Below are 15,361 nucleotides of genomic sequence, written 5' to 3' on the forward strand. Positions count from 1 at the left end.
TGGAGCCTGCCCTTTCTGATCAATAGAACAGTACTGATTCTTGCCACACTTTAGTCTCCAGCCCCCCTCACCCTGGTTCTCTTGGCTCCAGACATTAAGTGAGATCCAATTGTGGCAGCCTGCTAGCGCAGCACCCATTCTGCTATTGGGACTGCTGTTCCACTACTGGGAGTCAGCTAGTGAATCCAATGGTCAGCTTGGCCGGCGGAAGTGTTGTGCAGTGTTACCCTATAGTATACTGTCTTGTACTGTTCTGCTACTTCTGCTTGGGCTACCACTTGTGCAACAATGCCAACTCTCTTATTTATTGCATCAGTGCTACATTGGATCTCACCAAATGTCCTCAAGGCTGCTGTAGTCCACTTGTGCTCCAGGTCTGGATTCAGACATGGTCCCAACACATAAAAGATATAAGAGGCATCATAATGAAACAAACTGGAGAACACCATTATTTCTTTTTGCAGTATTTTAATAGTGCATTAAACTGCTATAATGCTAAAGGCAAGCCATATACTAATCAGCAAATAAGGCACATGTCGGAATGCCATTTTATGGACAATCCACAACAGAGATTTGGCAGTCTTTTAAACGGCCCAGCTAACCAATGGTCACCTTGGTGGCTGAGATAAGCCTGGCGCCTCTGAGGCCTATGTCCATAGAAATGTTATTATTTTTATTATTATTTTAAGCTGTACAAGTTAAGTGTCAGTTATAGAAGAGAAAAAATATTCTGTGGGTACAGCTAGGGTGTTTTTTTTTTTTTTAAAGTTAATAAGTAATTTAACTAATCTAAACCTGCAGACATTAATATGATCAGACTTAGCTTTATGCAATGTAGTGATTGCTGCTCTAAATAACCTTTGTAAAGGAAATACAAGTCCCGTACAAGATTGAACTGATCTGCCATTTTTAGCATGGTTTAAGAAACAAAGAAACAATCTTTATAAAATGAAACGATGTGAAACCATGAAATAAGATGCATATAATATGTGCACATGCATATTGTATCATTTTATGAATTCTAAATAAAAATAAACACAAAATGCTTGCATCAATCTAAACCTTTCTTGATTATGACCATTGATTTGACACTATTGTTTCACTACTAGTATTGCATTGCAAATCTCACTGTGGTGTTTTTGCAAACTGCTGTGAGCTTTGCTTTGTAAAACAATGTTTTCTCCACCCAACCTGAAGAGACAATGTAAAAAAAAAAAATCAGATAATATAATCATGTTGTACAATTTCTGAAATAAAATGTTGACTCTTTGGATCATTTCACACATTACATAGCAACAAACCTAGGGGGCTGCAGCCAATCCACCTTTTGGATCTGAATGATGTTACCTGTTTATAACATTTACCCTTTATATGTTTAGGTATACGTTATTTAAAAAAAAATCTGTACAATGTGTGAAGAAGTCCTTTGAGCATTTACACTTCAATTCTAACTCTTTGCACTGTAGTCTGTCCTATGCCACTATACTGTTGTGCCAACACAGCAGTCATTAATTATAGCCTCATCATAAATGTGAGGAGTGGGCTATAAGTGTGTAAGTGTGTCTTTCACAAGGTCATAAAGTGATAGTTTAACATCTGATTCTTACCTAATCAGTAATAGCTTATCTAGAAAGGCAATACATTTCAAATACACATATAAATAAACTGAATAAGCATATTAATATAAGTTCTAAACACCTGAATAATAGATTGGTTACTTAATACTGATATTTTCATCCAAAGGAAAACAACAACAATATGGCTTAAAGAATTGCAAGGTTTTTTCTTCATGTCAGAATTATGTACCAACTTTCATATAATATTCTATGTAGACAATATTTCCTTCTTAATGTAGTTCTGTTGCATACTTTATACAGACAAAAGCATTGTAAAAAAAAAGCAAAAAAGCAAAAGCAAATTTCTTCCATAAATATTTTCTTGAGGATACACCCATAATTTTGTATAATACTTAAGAAAACTCTCAGCTCTGTTAGTATTCTAGTAGAGAACCAAGGCCCTTTTTGAAAGCTTCAGAGTTGTAAAAACACTTAAAAAAACCCCAAACAGAACAAACTTTTGTTTTTAAAAAAGGCCCTCAAATATATACAAAAAAGGTTACTGCAAAGAGTTTCCAGATAACAATTCAGTATTACAAAGGAATATTTGTAACCATTCAAAAATTTTAAACACCTAAAAAGATTTTTCCAAAATACACACACAGTATTAAAAAAAACAGAAAGGAACTCTAAGTCAAGTATAAGTCAAGATAAATACACATCTGCAAGTAAAACGGTAAAATATTTCATAACAGGGGTAAACATTTATATCAATTGACTACATCTATTAACTGCACACGATTGTCCCTTTGATATTCATCCTAAGAAAACGCAAACCTTCATTTGTATAGCTATGATTGGCTTACTGAGTGCTTCAGCCATCCAATGATATCTCCAGAGGCAGTGGTCTTTGTAGACATAAAACAGGCACTGCCATCCTGGTTAAGTGTAAAAAAAAACCTGTCTTAAAGAATGATGCAGTGTGGATCATTATATTAAGTCTGAATTAAAACACAGTATCCGCTTGCTTAAATTTTAACAAGGTTTACATGAGGTTGACTAAGCACTACTAGAACCCAAATAAAACCTTGAAGAACATATTGAGCACAATCTAGCCAAAACTAAAAGCACTTTTAAGTCCCATTGATTTCAACAGATATTGGGAGTTGCATCATACAGAATCAGATTGTTGGTCCATCAAGATCTGGATGATCTATATTCTGACTGGCAGTGGTTCTCTGAGGTGTTGGGTGGAGGTATTTCCCAGCCCTGCCATCAGAGAACCCTTTTAAAAAGAGGATACCAGATATTCATCCTAAAATTTTAGTTATGCAACCCATATGTTCTGAACTCTGTCCCATGCCTCAGGTGCTTCTGCTATGGAAACTGATGGAATTTAAAAAGTGCTGCACTTTGGTTGGATCATGCTACTTTAGTACAACTTATTTTGATACAATCTAACCCCATAATCCTAAACTCACATTTTAATTTCACTGGAACTTCCAAGTAACTGGAATTAGGCTCAAAGAGATTTGATACAAATGCGGTTACATGGCAACAGTAGTTGGCAGATTGTAAAACACTACATTTTCCTGCATGGATCTCTGTAGGAGGGGAAACCAGGTACACCTTTATGTGTGATGTATGGCATGGGATTTTTTTTTTGGTCATGGGCACATGTGTTGGAAAGCCTATCTACATACATAGGTGAATGTAACATTGGCACTGGTAATACATGATTAGGAGAATTGCCAGAGATTCATGGGATTCAAAGAGCTGTCTGTGGACTTGCATGTGAGTGCCAGATCTTTTCAGGAGTGGGAGGAATGCTTCCCACATCTATCCTTTGTGCCTCCTGAAAAGCCATTCCAGAATGTTGGGGGGGGGACATCCAGAGTGGAATCTCAAACAGAGCAAGGTGCTGTGGTCAGAAGTGAAATTTGGGAAAGTCTTCGTGTACATGTGTGGAAGTATGCTAGACATGCACATCCAGCTCTTTGGACACCAGCCAACATATTTGTGTGCATGTAGTTATAAGGATGACTGCCTCAAATGTAAAATGAAGTGTGCAAATTGGCCCTTATTTTTAATATATGCTGAAAAATAACTTCCAGATTTTCTAGTTGTCTTGTTTGCAAAGCATATATTTGGCATTCTCTGTAAGTGCAATAGCAGCATACATTTGCACTAGAAGCGTATTTCTTAAAATGTAAATGTACTGCCTTCAAGTCGATTCCGACTTATGGCGACCCGATGAATAAGGTTTTCATGAGGCTGAGAGGCAGTGACTGGCCCAAGGTCATCCAGTGCACTCCATGGCTGTGTGGGGATTTGAACCCTGGTCTCCCAGGTCATAGTCCAACAGATTAATTGTTTTATGGGAAAACGTGGGAATCGCCTCCCACAGTTACAATCTTTATTAGTTAATATTTCATTTTTCCTTATTAGATTTGTAAAGTTGTAAAGATTACTGTTAACATTTTATAAGTGCTCAAAGAGAAATACTGTAAATGGTATAATATATGGCTCTTTTGTAACCATATCTCTTATATTAACTCTTCCTCAAGAATGAAACAGAATTGCCATTAAAGTTCAAGTTTTTAAATGCCACTGCTACTCTCTGCATGCCCAGGATAATGACCATACATTCTTTACACAGTCACTTATCTGGCAATGAAATGGAAAGGAAGTCAAACATTTTTATCCAGGGGCTCCCTTGCTGACTTTCTGTTTCCTTCTGCTTTGACTGACCCCTTGCTCATGTAAACAAAACAGAGAAAGAAGTTCAGGGGTTGCTATCTTAGAGCTGCTCATGTAAACAAGATTTGATGCAGAAATGGCCCAATCCCTTGCTCTCCTGTAGTCACAATATCTTCAAGTAGTCACTGAGTCACTCATAAATTTTATCTAACCATGTCAGGGAACGTTATTTGAAAATAAAAACCACTCTATCCCTAAAGTTGAGAAGATATTAATCAGAGTTCATAAAACCCACATAAGGTCATTAATATAACACCCATTTTATTGAGGCCTAGAGAGAATTAATGACTTATTCAAGTTGAGAAAAATTAAGTCATTAGCAGAACCTGGCCCAGTGATCCTGCATCACATACAGTACGGCTGGATGATGCTCAAACTATCTATTATTTATTAAATTAATTAATTATTTGATTTATATCCCGCCCTTCCTCCCAGCAGGAGCCCAGGGCGGCAGGTTTTTATAGTGCTTCCAAAAAAAAAAAACACCCTACATGATCTCTTTACCCAAGATAACAGTGAGGCAAAATAAATGAGTGTGTATGTACACAACAGAAAAAAACCCACTTCTGTCGTAGCACTTTCACCTCTCTTAAAAACCATTGTTTGTCTTCAGATCCACAAACCACAAGTGGGACTATAGCTCAGTGGTAAAGCACGTGCAGAAGATTCCAGATTCAGTTCTGAGCATCTCCTGTTAAGAGACTTCTGGAGTAAAGTCAGAAAGAAATACTTTACTGCCTGATATCCTGGAGAGCTATTGCCAGTCTGACTCAGTATAAAACAACTTTATCTGTTTGCAGTGGGAATGGAAGCAGACTGAGCTTCTGGAGTATTCCAATGATTGTTGGGGAGGCTAGCTCTATTGAAATCTCCTTGCCCTGCAGCCCTTTACTATCAGGTTCTAGATGTGAAACACATATCAGTATTAATTTTATCCTTGATCTAATCACTGAAGCTCTTCATGATTACTGCTGATAAAATATTCACTTGTGTATAGCATGGCACAATCCCCATGTAATCTGGTATGAGATGATTTAATACAGAAGTGACCCTGCTTTGCCAGGAACCAAAACATTCCCCTGAAGATCACTTTAAATGAAGAATATTTGACATCACCTGTGATTCTCTGTAGAAATCAGTGGTACATATTATGGTCCAGTCACTGCTTTATCTATGCTCTTAAATTTAATACATAATACAGAAAGGAGTTAGAGCAGCTCCAATATTATATTTACTTCAAATTCTCTCACTTGGTGCAAATATTACATTTCCCCTAAACTACATAGTAACGTTTTGTATAGATAGGGAAAGGGAAAGGCTCTGCAGTGTAATTTTCTTTATGCATTTCTATAATATCCTTTTGGCTACTTAGATATATTACTTGATATTTAACATAAAATTATTATAGGTTCCTGAAAGTGTTATTGAATCTAGAATTAATAAGTAGGACTAATGTATTTTTTCAGTTAAGGTTTGGGGAATTTCCCCCATTATTCACAGTACATTTACCTCTGACCATCCTGATCCTAAATATTTGTACTGGCATATCTTCTGCACTAATGAAGTAGCAGCCCTGTAACGTGCATGCAACACTGCTGGGGTATTCTAAGCAATTTTGATGCAACTTGTTTTGTGATTGAGCTTTTTTGGCCTAACATGCAACAAAACAGAGGCCAAACAGAAGCTTGTAAGCAGTGATGAAAGCAAGTAAATTAAGTGTTCCTCCCCACCCCAAACTCCCATCATGCTTTTCTTCTGTTCTCAGCTCAAGGCCAATTCAGAAGTTATGGCTCCCACCAAACATCTTTGGCACAATGCCACTCCATGTGGTAGGTGTTCTATTTGGGCCACTGATACAACCACACGGAGGTTCACCATACCACTGGCACAAAATCATGGTATCTGCTGGTGCTGATTTAGAGAGTTTCTCAACTATTAGATTGCACCACACAGGCCTGCTTGTGATTAGCTTGATAGCAATTTTCAGTGGGTCCTGTGCAGGGCAAAATGTATGAAACATCCTTCAGTAATAATGCAGGTGAAGTTGTAGGCACCATATTGTTTGGCAAGTAATCAGTGTCTCTATCCATTCCTGCCCTGTATCATCACTGCCTGTAAGTCACATGCAGCTCAAGGGCAGTTCAAATGAAGAGCAGAAAGGAATATATTAACACCGATGTTGTTGAGGAGCCACTGAAGGGTTATGAGGAAGCTCCCGCTATCTACTGTTTAGGAAGCTGACGTATTTTTTTAGATGTAGAGAGTACGTACATTTTTTCTTCATCTCTCTGAGCCAGCATGTGTGAGCACTGTGGAGCAGATGGATGCCTGGCCCATCAGACTGTGAAGCAGATGGATGCCTGGCCCATCAGACTGTGAAGCCCCTTTTGAACTGCAGGTAAATGCCAAGTATAGGATCTCTCTGCTCTAGAAGAAGTGAAGGGCCAAGCTGCATAACAGGGTATGCAAATGAGAATGATGACGGCTGAGAAACAGGAGCATGAGGGGAAGGGGCTCCACCTGCTATTACAACAGCAAGAAAGTAGCATATATCCTGTTAGCTACAAAAAAAATGTTGGCTATGGGGCTTCCACAGTAGTAGGAATTTTAGCCACCATTAGCATGGTAAGCACATAAAGGAGGGGAGAGAAGGTAGAGAAATTGTGACAAGGGGACGTTATTCATCAACAGCATCCTTCAAAAACAAATGCATTTTACATGTGCTTACTTAAAAGTAGCCTTGTCAATTTCAATAGATCTTCCTTCTAAGTAAACATGCTCAAGATTGCTACCTAAGAAAGATGAATTCCTGATTGACCCTTCCTGCTTCTACCATTACAGTTCCATCCAAAACACTCCCACCAACAATTATTCACTTGTTCTATTTAACCCTCAGATTCTATTAATTGAAAGCCTACCAAAAGCCTCATTTCAGTGGCCCTGGACTCTTGGAAGCAAGCAACCAGATGCAACTTTCAGACCAACCCTAAAGGCAAGAAAAATGAACATCTCCCCCCCCCCCAAACTCTCATACACACACTTTTTCCTGGCTTCGCCCTTGTTCAATTAGAAAAATATATTGTTTGTGACATTGGCTAGAACCCATGCTTTAACATTCTGTCCATTTTGTCTAATGACTGCAATAGCCATGACATTATATACCTCTCTTTCTTGACAAACAATACTGTTTCACCTGACAGGATATTGGAACTGTGTAAACAATCAACAGAAACCACATCAGTGATTTCTTCTGGAACAGGATGGGTGCAACCCAGCAAGAACTGCTGCTGCATGACCCCCACCTGTTTCAGTCTGGCTTATGTGAGGCTGTTGTGCAACTCACAGGAAAGCATGGAGGCCATACAGCAGCAGCACTTGGTGGTTTGTGCCCTACATCAGTAACTTCTGTTTCATATATATATAAAAAAACACTGTAGTCCTATAAATACAACTTGCACGTATACACATACACAGGAAAAGGGTTACATTCTACTAAATGTAAGGCATATTATTAGTTTGATAGGCAACATTGGTGATGTTTAGGATTCTTGTCTGATTTTTTCTCTCCCTTCCCCCTTCCTTTTGACTTGTTTGGTGCCAGAGGATCTAAAAAGGTGGTGGCAGAGGCGATCCCTGTGTGGATTTATTGCACACGGCGGCAGTAGTACCCCAACACTTTGCATTTTTCACAGAGATGCTGAGGGTGTTCTTTACTTTGATCCGAAACATCCAGACCATCAGGCTTTTCCAGGGGTCTCTGCACAGGGAAGGTAAGCACAGGCATTACACATTCTTGTAAATGCTAAATGAATGCAGCTCTTTTCCATAGGCACATGAAACTATAGCAATATAAGACCATTTACAAAATGTAGGTCAGGAAATGCACAGAGAACTTTCAAAGAAGGCTGCCTGCTGATTAAAGAACTTTTGAGGTTCATCAATGCCATATTCATACTTCTTATTTTTACAGCACATGCAATCACTCTGTACCACATACAAACTAAAAAGACATAGACCAAATGGTTGATAATAATCTGCCTCTCATGTAGTGAATCATTTGATTCATCATTTGCATTTAACATATTTGCATATTACCAGAATCTCAGTATAGGTGCCCTGTTAAGACATTGAAGGAAATGCAAGATAATTGTCAGGAGTTGCTAAGAACCCTCAAATCTGTGCAGGGCTATACAGCAACCTTCTCCAAACTGATGTCTCCCAGATGTTTTGGACTACAACTATAACTCCCATCAGCCCCAGCCAGCATGGCCCAATGGTCAGGGACAATGGGAGTTGTGGTTCAAAACATCTGGAGGGCACCATGTTGAGGAAGACAGTTGCACAAGACTGCAGAGTAGAAGGTTTCCTCAACTGTGTTGTGTTTTTAGGATCTGCACACTTAGGCAGTACATCGTCTCCTCCTATGGCTGCCCAAGACCCAGTACTAGCAAGTTACAATTTATTACAATTTAATAAGCAAAAGCTACCCTTCCATTTAAAGGAGAAAAGGCCATCTTTAGTATTTTCTCTTTCATTCCCTATTGCAATACTTCATCAGAATCCAAATATCCTAAATGGCCCTTGATCAAGTAAAAGGCCTGCAAACCAAGAGCCAGTGGTGCTTCCATATCGGTAAGGCTTTGCTCCAAGTGAGGGTGCAAGGACCTCTGCAACATACTCTCTCAGTGCCCCTCACTGGCTGTGCTCCATGTCGTTCTTCCAATGGTTAAGAGGCTATTCTGAGCCAAGTTGGCCAAGGGCCCTGAATAGCAGAAGCTAATTTATCCAGCAATGTGCTAAAACATGTCACTGAAAGAAAAACCTGCAAGGGCCTCATTGTTGGCAAATTAATATTTACTTTGTCAGTGGAAATCACCAAAAGTGAATCACCTTGCAGACAAAATCAGTGCTCCCTAATGAATATCAGACAGTTTTCACTGGAGGGCAATATGGAGCCTATGCAAACAATCCTGCTGTAGAAGCCAGCTATTCCAGGGAGCAAGGGCAAAAAGAGTGTCACTTTATATGTTTCAACCCCTTCCCAGCTATTTTAGGGAGCATGGGACAGCTTCCCAATGTTCAGTACAGATGGAGGACAGCCAGGGTTAATGTCAGCAAGGAAAAAGAGAATGCAAGACCACACAACTAAATGAGTGTAGACATTAGTATGGGAATAGTTTTGACACTAGACCGGCATGGAAAGGTATGTGCGAACTAGGGATGGGGTTCGCTGCCTAGTTCCGATCCGCTTGTATTCTGATAGTTGTTTGTTCAATCCCAATCCACCGTTTTTTGTTCCTGCTTGCTTTTGCACATGCCAATTTGATTCGCTGTGGGATGTTTTTTGTCAGCGAAAAAAATGTGTATTTTTAATGAAAATGCTTATGTAAATGATCAGGGTTCCACTTGTTTTTTTCCCCTATTTACATATTAATGAAGCAGATAATTGCCTTTGAGTCTGTCTCTTGCCTCAGGTTAATGGATGTTAATGGCGATCACACCTACACAGCCATTACAAATGCATCAACTTAGGGGAAATACAATTATGAAGATAATTACATAAAATCGGGGGGGGGGGAGGGAAAAAATCCACGCCGATTACAGCCACGGTCCACCGCAAGAAATCCTTGCCAGTCCAAAAAGACAGTAGACTGTTGGATTCAGTCAAAATCCAGTACTAAGTCTGATTTAGTGGGTGTTTCCCCCCATCCCTAGTGCGAACAGATCTGGAGTTTGTATTCAGCAGCCCCAAATGTTCTGCCAACTATATGGCTCTGTGGTGAAAACAGTTAGCTTAATAAAAGTGTTGAATGTGTTTTGCCTTTCAGTACATTGGGCCCAACAATCTTTATTCTAGCGCTATTATTTAATGTCCTTACTTGTGCCATGAAAATGGCTTCATACACAATTCCTTAAAAAAATTTTTTTTATTAGAATACAGCCAGAGTTAAAGGGTATTGAGACCTGGTTTAACACAGTAGCTAGAACGTGAGCTACAAACACAATAGGTGGCTTTCCTCAAGCAGGTATTCTCTCAACGTCAGAACTCTCCTGTTTGTAAGGTTTAATGAGAGAATGTATGTGAAAAGCTACAAATAATTAAAATGTGCTATATTAGCTTAATTAGTCAGCCACAGTGCATGAGGCTAGATGCATCTGCAACATCACCCTCCTACTGTGGCAACACTGCTCACTGGGACAGGGATGGGCTAGGGAAAGGTGGCTGTGAGGACAGGGGAAGCAGCAGGTCAGTGCTGGGTGCATCTGCTACCAACTCAATTGCCCCCCCCTCCCTCACCACCAATTAATAGTGCCATCGGTATGCATAGTGGTTTACAGAGTTATATAAACAAATGATAGGCAGGTTCCTCCCTGCCCTGAAGGACCTTTAAATGCAAAAAATGTCACTGTCAGTTTAAGGAATAGCTATTTAAAATGGGGGGGGGTGTTTGATGGCTATAAAAAAACAATCTAATTGAGTACACTTTTAAAAACAAAAAATGCTCAATTAATTTTTAAAATGATGACATGAATAACCTAATATAAGACATCCCTAGATGTTAGGCATCACATCTACTTCCTCTCTACCCAATTCCACAACTATTACAAACAACCCCTTAGATATCTTTTAAAATAAATATAGGATGATATCCAACTAAGGAAGCAATCCAACTTGTATTTACACTGGGCTGAGGGGAGTTGGATGTGGTGGACCCCTGGCTGAGCTGGCAGGGCCAGGCTCTGCCAACAGAAGCCCCTCACCCCAGCTCAGCCATAGTGGAAAAAAGGGGTCTGCCAGGGAAGCCCAGCCCTGCGAAAGAGGTGCCGGTGTAAGCCCAGAAGCCCCCAAAAGGGGGCATTCTGGGGGCATGTCAGAGGAGGGGCCAAGGGGTGAACTTACGCAACATCCAGCTTCTGTTCAGAGCACTCCTGCAGGTCCCAATCTGGGCCAAAGGTACACCAAGAAAAAAGTCAGTCTAAGAAAATAATTATAATGGAAGTCAATGGGGAGTGCTTACTTGACAGTAGCAGTGTTCATGAGAGCCGGCTTTTTCTTTTGCGTTCCTGCACGCAGCTCCAGGCTGAGCCAACTTTCAGCCATCCTGGTGGCTCCCCATTGACTCCTCCTCTGACGAAACCCCTTCTGCCAGCTTCCCCTGAGTTGAATTGCTCTGTAATATTCCTTTCAAGCAGTATTTTTATTTTTTGTTTTCCAATGCAATCTAATAAGATTACTGCATCATAGGGTTTTGTCTGGACCTTTGTACTGAGATTGACATTAACACTAAAATGCAGCTCAAATACTAATTTAATTATGGCAAATCTGTTCATGAGGACTTGATGATACCAACAAGCTGCTTTACTTTCCCCAGACTGCCCCACAACAATAATTTAATTTCCCTAGTTTCGTTTTCAAATTCATCTGGTTGTTCCTGCAGTTTAATATACAACTATTCTTATTTTTAATTGTTTTATCCATTCTTCAGTTTGTCTGATAGCTTCTTTTGAATATTCTCATGGGAGCCAGACTTCTCCCCCTCATAGGTCTTTTTTACCCTTAACTTCAGACATCTTGTGCTCAACCTTGTCATGGCCCCGTCAGAGGACTCCTCAGATGAGGACAACTCAGGAGTAACAGCAGCAGACCCAGGAGCAGCAGGAGACATGGAGGAGCCTCCTGAGAATCCAGCTCCTTCTGCCCCTCAGCTGCAAAGCACCCCAGGGACAGCAGAGGCCCTGCAGCCAGACACAGACAGTGAACAGGATACTCCCCCCTCACCTGCAGAACGTAGACAGCAGAAGGTCAGGCAGAAGAGAGGCAGGCCTGTCTCCTTAAGGCCCAAACGCTGAGGGCTCACACCTGCTGTCCATCCTGCTCTTTATAAGGCACACCTCAGCTGCAGCTTGTTGCTGACTGCAATGCCAGGCGTGGCTTTGTGTAGACTTAGTTTCCCTGCATCATCTCTTTGACTGACCTCCTTGGCAATTGATCCCGGACCTCCACTGACCTCGCTTCTGGACTTCTGACTCGGCAAGTACGCTTCGGATAGGCCTGGCAGATTTACAACCCGACTACTGGCTAAGGACTTTCCTTCCCTGCCAAAGACCCAGGAATTTCCAGCCCCCCCTGACATTGCTGATGCAGTGCAGAGCTGACAAACCTTTAAATTTTCACAACATTGTTTTAGGCTGTTGAAGCCCGCCTTTCATGTTTCCAAGGATGTTGCTAGCATTGTTTTCTTCACTACTGCCAGTTTCTTTTGAATGTAACCTATTTCTAGAAAGTGCTGTCATTTTATCTGTATTTTTAAAATCTCTCTCTCTCTCTCTTTCCCCCCCCGCCCTTTGTCACCAAACACAGTTTAGATCAGTATGATCTGCTAAACAGCTCACTACACATCAGTAACAGTAAATCTAATCGAGTAAAAAATTGGGAGAACAAGAGTAACACAAAGTTCAAATATAACAATCCCAGTCTAACAATAGGCATGCACACTCCCTCCTCCTTTCCATCATGTGCCTTATCCTTCCTGGATTTGCTAAACCACACATTCTGTGTTGTCCAAATCAGGAAACTGTAGTTTAAATGCCTACAAATTGGGATATGAAACCACTGTTTGATCCTGATTTTAAATATTGGTTTGGGAGATCAAGCACCATGGGAAACTGTGTTTTAATAAACCCTAAAAGTATTGCACTAAGGTGTGAGCGAAGGGGGGGAGACAGTTGACACACACACAGACACAGTATTTATTGGACTACAGTAGTAATGTGTGAATGGAGCCTAAGAAAAGGGGAAGAGCGTGACTGGAGTAATGTACAGAAAGGTTGTAGCGACCAACTAGAAGCCAGTGTAGGGTGTCAGAACTACCTGTCTATCACTTACTCTGTGTATAGTGCAATGAATTATTGCCAGACCAATGCATGGGTTTTTGGAGTACCACATCTATTCTATGCAATCATTTCTTTAATGCCCCCCAGAGTAATTTGCGCTCCATCCAGTTTTCTGCCAAATTTATTACTGTGATTTTGGCTGCAGTACTTTAAATGTTTTTATTCCAGCAGAGCAAGAATGTTTCAGATTGCAGCCTTTCTGCTCTTTTCTCACCAACTCTCCCTGAAGCAGCCTTAAACTTTTACCACAGATTTTTTTAAAACAGATGTAATCCAGAAATGAAATCTGCTGTTTATTCCCAAACAGTCTGCTTCAAATGTCTATCATAAAAACAAAAATGCTGCTTGAAATTACACATCATGTCAGAGAGAAACCAAGCCCAAGTCAAGAGTTGAAAGAACCCTAAGGGAGCAAAGATCTACTATATTTTGAAATTTAAGTAAAAATAATACCCTGTTTGCTCTTCTACCTGATTACCTGCACTGCCATATTTGTTGAAGTGAAGCATTTAAATTATGAATGAATTTGATAAAATCGGAGGGTTTATTTCTTTTCTTCCCAGTGCATAACTGTTCACAAAGAGAGTTCTCGCCCCTTCCCACAAGGGCCTCCTTTAATCTGTGCAAAAAAGGTCTGGTTAGCTCTGTTTAACTGCAGGTAACTGAAACTGCTATTTCCTTCTCCTTCCCACTGACTCTGCTACAGCAGTGGCTCCACTGCATTGGACAAAATGGCCTTATGAGGTGCCCAACGGGGTGGCAGAGGGGATCCTATCCAGTCTTTAATAGAGGAGCCAAGAGGCCATGACTCAGGGTTGCTGTACTGTGTAAAAGTGCCTGGGGAGAAGATGCTGTGACCTGACCTGAAACGGAAATACAGCAGTTATCGTGTTTATTGATATAAACTAGCTTAAAACAAATTAACACAAATACTCAGGAATAATTTTTTCCTGGAAGTAGAGCAAAGCATGTTGGGAATGCCAAGAGTTTCTTGGACCACAGTCAGAAACAATATCTTTCCCTGGTTTGTTTTTCCCATGTGTTGGTTGATTTCAGTTTTATTGGCCTGCAAGCCATTTAGATTTCAGAAATGTTATTGTTACCAGTACATTATGACATACTTGCAGAGGAGATATGTTAGACACACAGGAATCCAGGTTGTTTTAGGCCAGTTGGAGGCCACAAAGCAGTGCTTGGGCTGAATGTATCGCGTGAAATGCAGTTAAAGCTCAGACTCCAAAAACAGCAGTTCCTCAAAAGCAGTCTTACACAGTATTTAAACCAAAATATCACCAGCAAGCAAACTAGCATTTTGTGAGAGTGATGATGGCCAAGATCTAGAGTAGTAATGGGATGGCCAAATGTTATACTGGAAGGAGGAACTAGCCTCATCGGTTCATCTGCCAAGTACATCCTGTCAGCTTGGATGTAGGTATGTACGCCATGGAAGAAACCATGGTGCAGTGTGGAGGATGGGGTTGAAAGTATGTGTACACCAAGAGTAATGATGTCTGTATCATACCAGTTAAAATTAATTCAAATTTCTTCTAAATTATTGTTTGTCTCTAACCTAAATTTCAGATGGTTCTTTGTTATCAGTTAAAACTTTAGTAGGTGTTTATATACCCGAGACCTATATTGCTCAAGTCTCTTTCATCTTGTTTATATGAATAAGGGATCATGGTTAATATGGAAAAGAAAGCGGAAGAGGGTTTTGCTCACATGAATGTACATTCTGGCCAATGCATATTTCACATTTCCATTACACACCAATTTAAGTTGGGGAAAAGCCCAAAGTAATGGATGGATTTGGTTCAAAACGTCATTTCATACACAGGCTGCTTTTTTGCTTGCTTGATGGATGCCAAATAAGTAATGCTGTTGGAAGTTTGTATGTTTATGCCTTCTGGAAGAGACAAGGCATAAGGACAAGGATCTTGTCAATGAGATATATATTTATGGATGACCCATCTGGGATTTTGTGAGCAATTTATTGCTATTCCAAGAGAGAATAAAATTCCTCATTCCCAAGAAAATGGTATCCAGCAAAGCAAATCGGCTACTATCTGGCTGAATCTGCACCCAGTTTTGCAGCTGTCATCACAGAAACAGCATGGGAGAAAGCAATAAAATAAAATAAAATAAAATAC

At 40.2% G+C, this 15,361-nt stretch overlaps 1 protein-coding gene across 1 annotated transcript in view; it reads right to left on the minus strand.

Annotated features, from left to right (window-relative positions):
• Window positions 1-459: 459 nt before the first annotated feature.
• ZCCHC24 (zinc finger CCHC-type containing 24) overlaps window positions 460-15,361 on the minus strand; it is a 201,533-nt gene continuing 186,631 nt past the window's right edge. The window contains exon 4 of the mRNA XM_061634931.1: window positions 460-8,073. Coding sequence (XP_061490915.1) covers window positions 7,960-8,073 — 114 coding nt within the window. The 3' untranslated portion in view covers window positions 460-7,959. The remainder of the gene's footprint in view (window positions 8,074-15,361) is intronic.

The sequence above is a fragment of the Rhineura floridana genome, chromosome 7 (assembly GCF_030035675.1).
Source record: "Rhineura floridana isolate rRhiFlo1 chromosome 7, rRhiFlo1.hap2, whole genome shotgun sequence".
In the NCBI taxonomy this organism is placed as follows: Eukaryota; Metazoa; Chordata; class Lepidosauria; order Squamata; family Rhineuridae; genus Rhineura; species Rhineura floridana.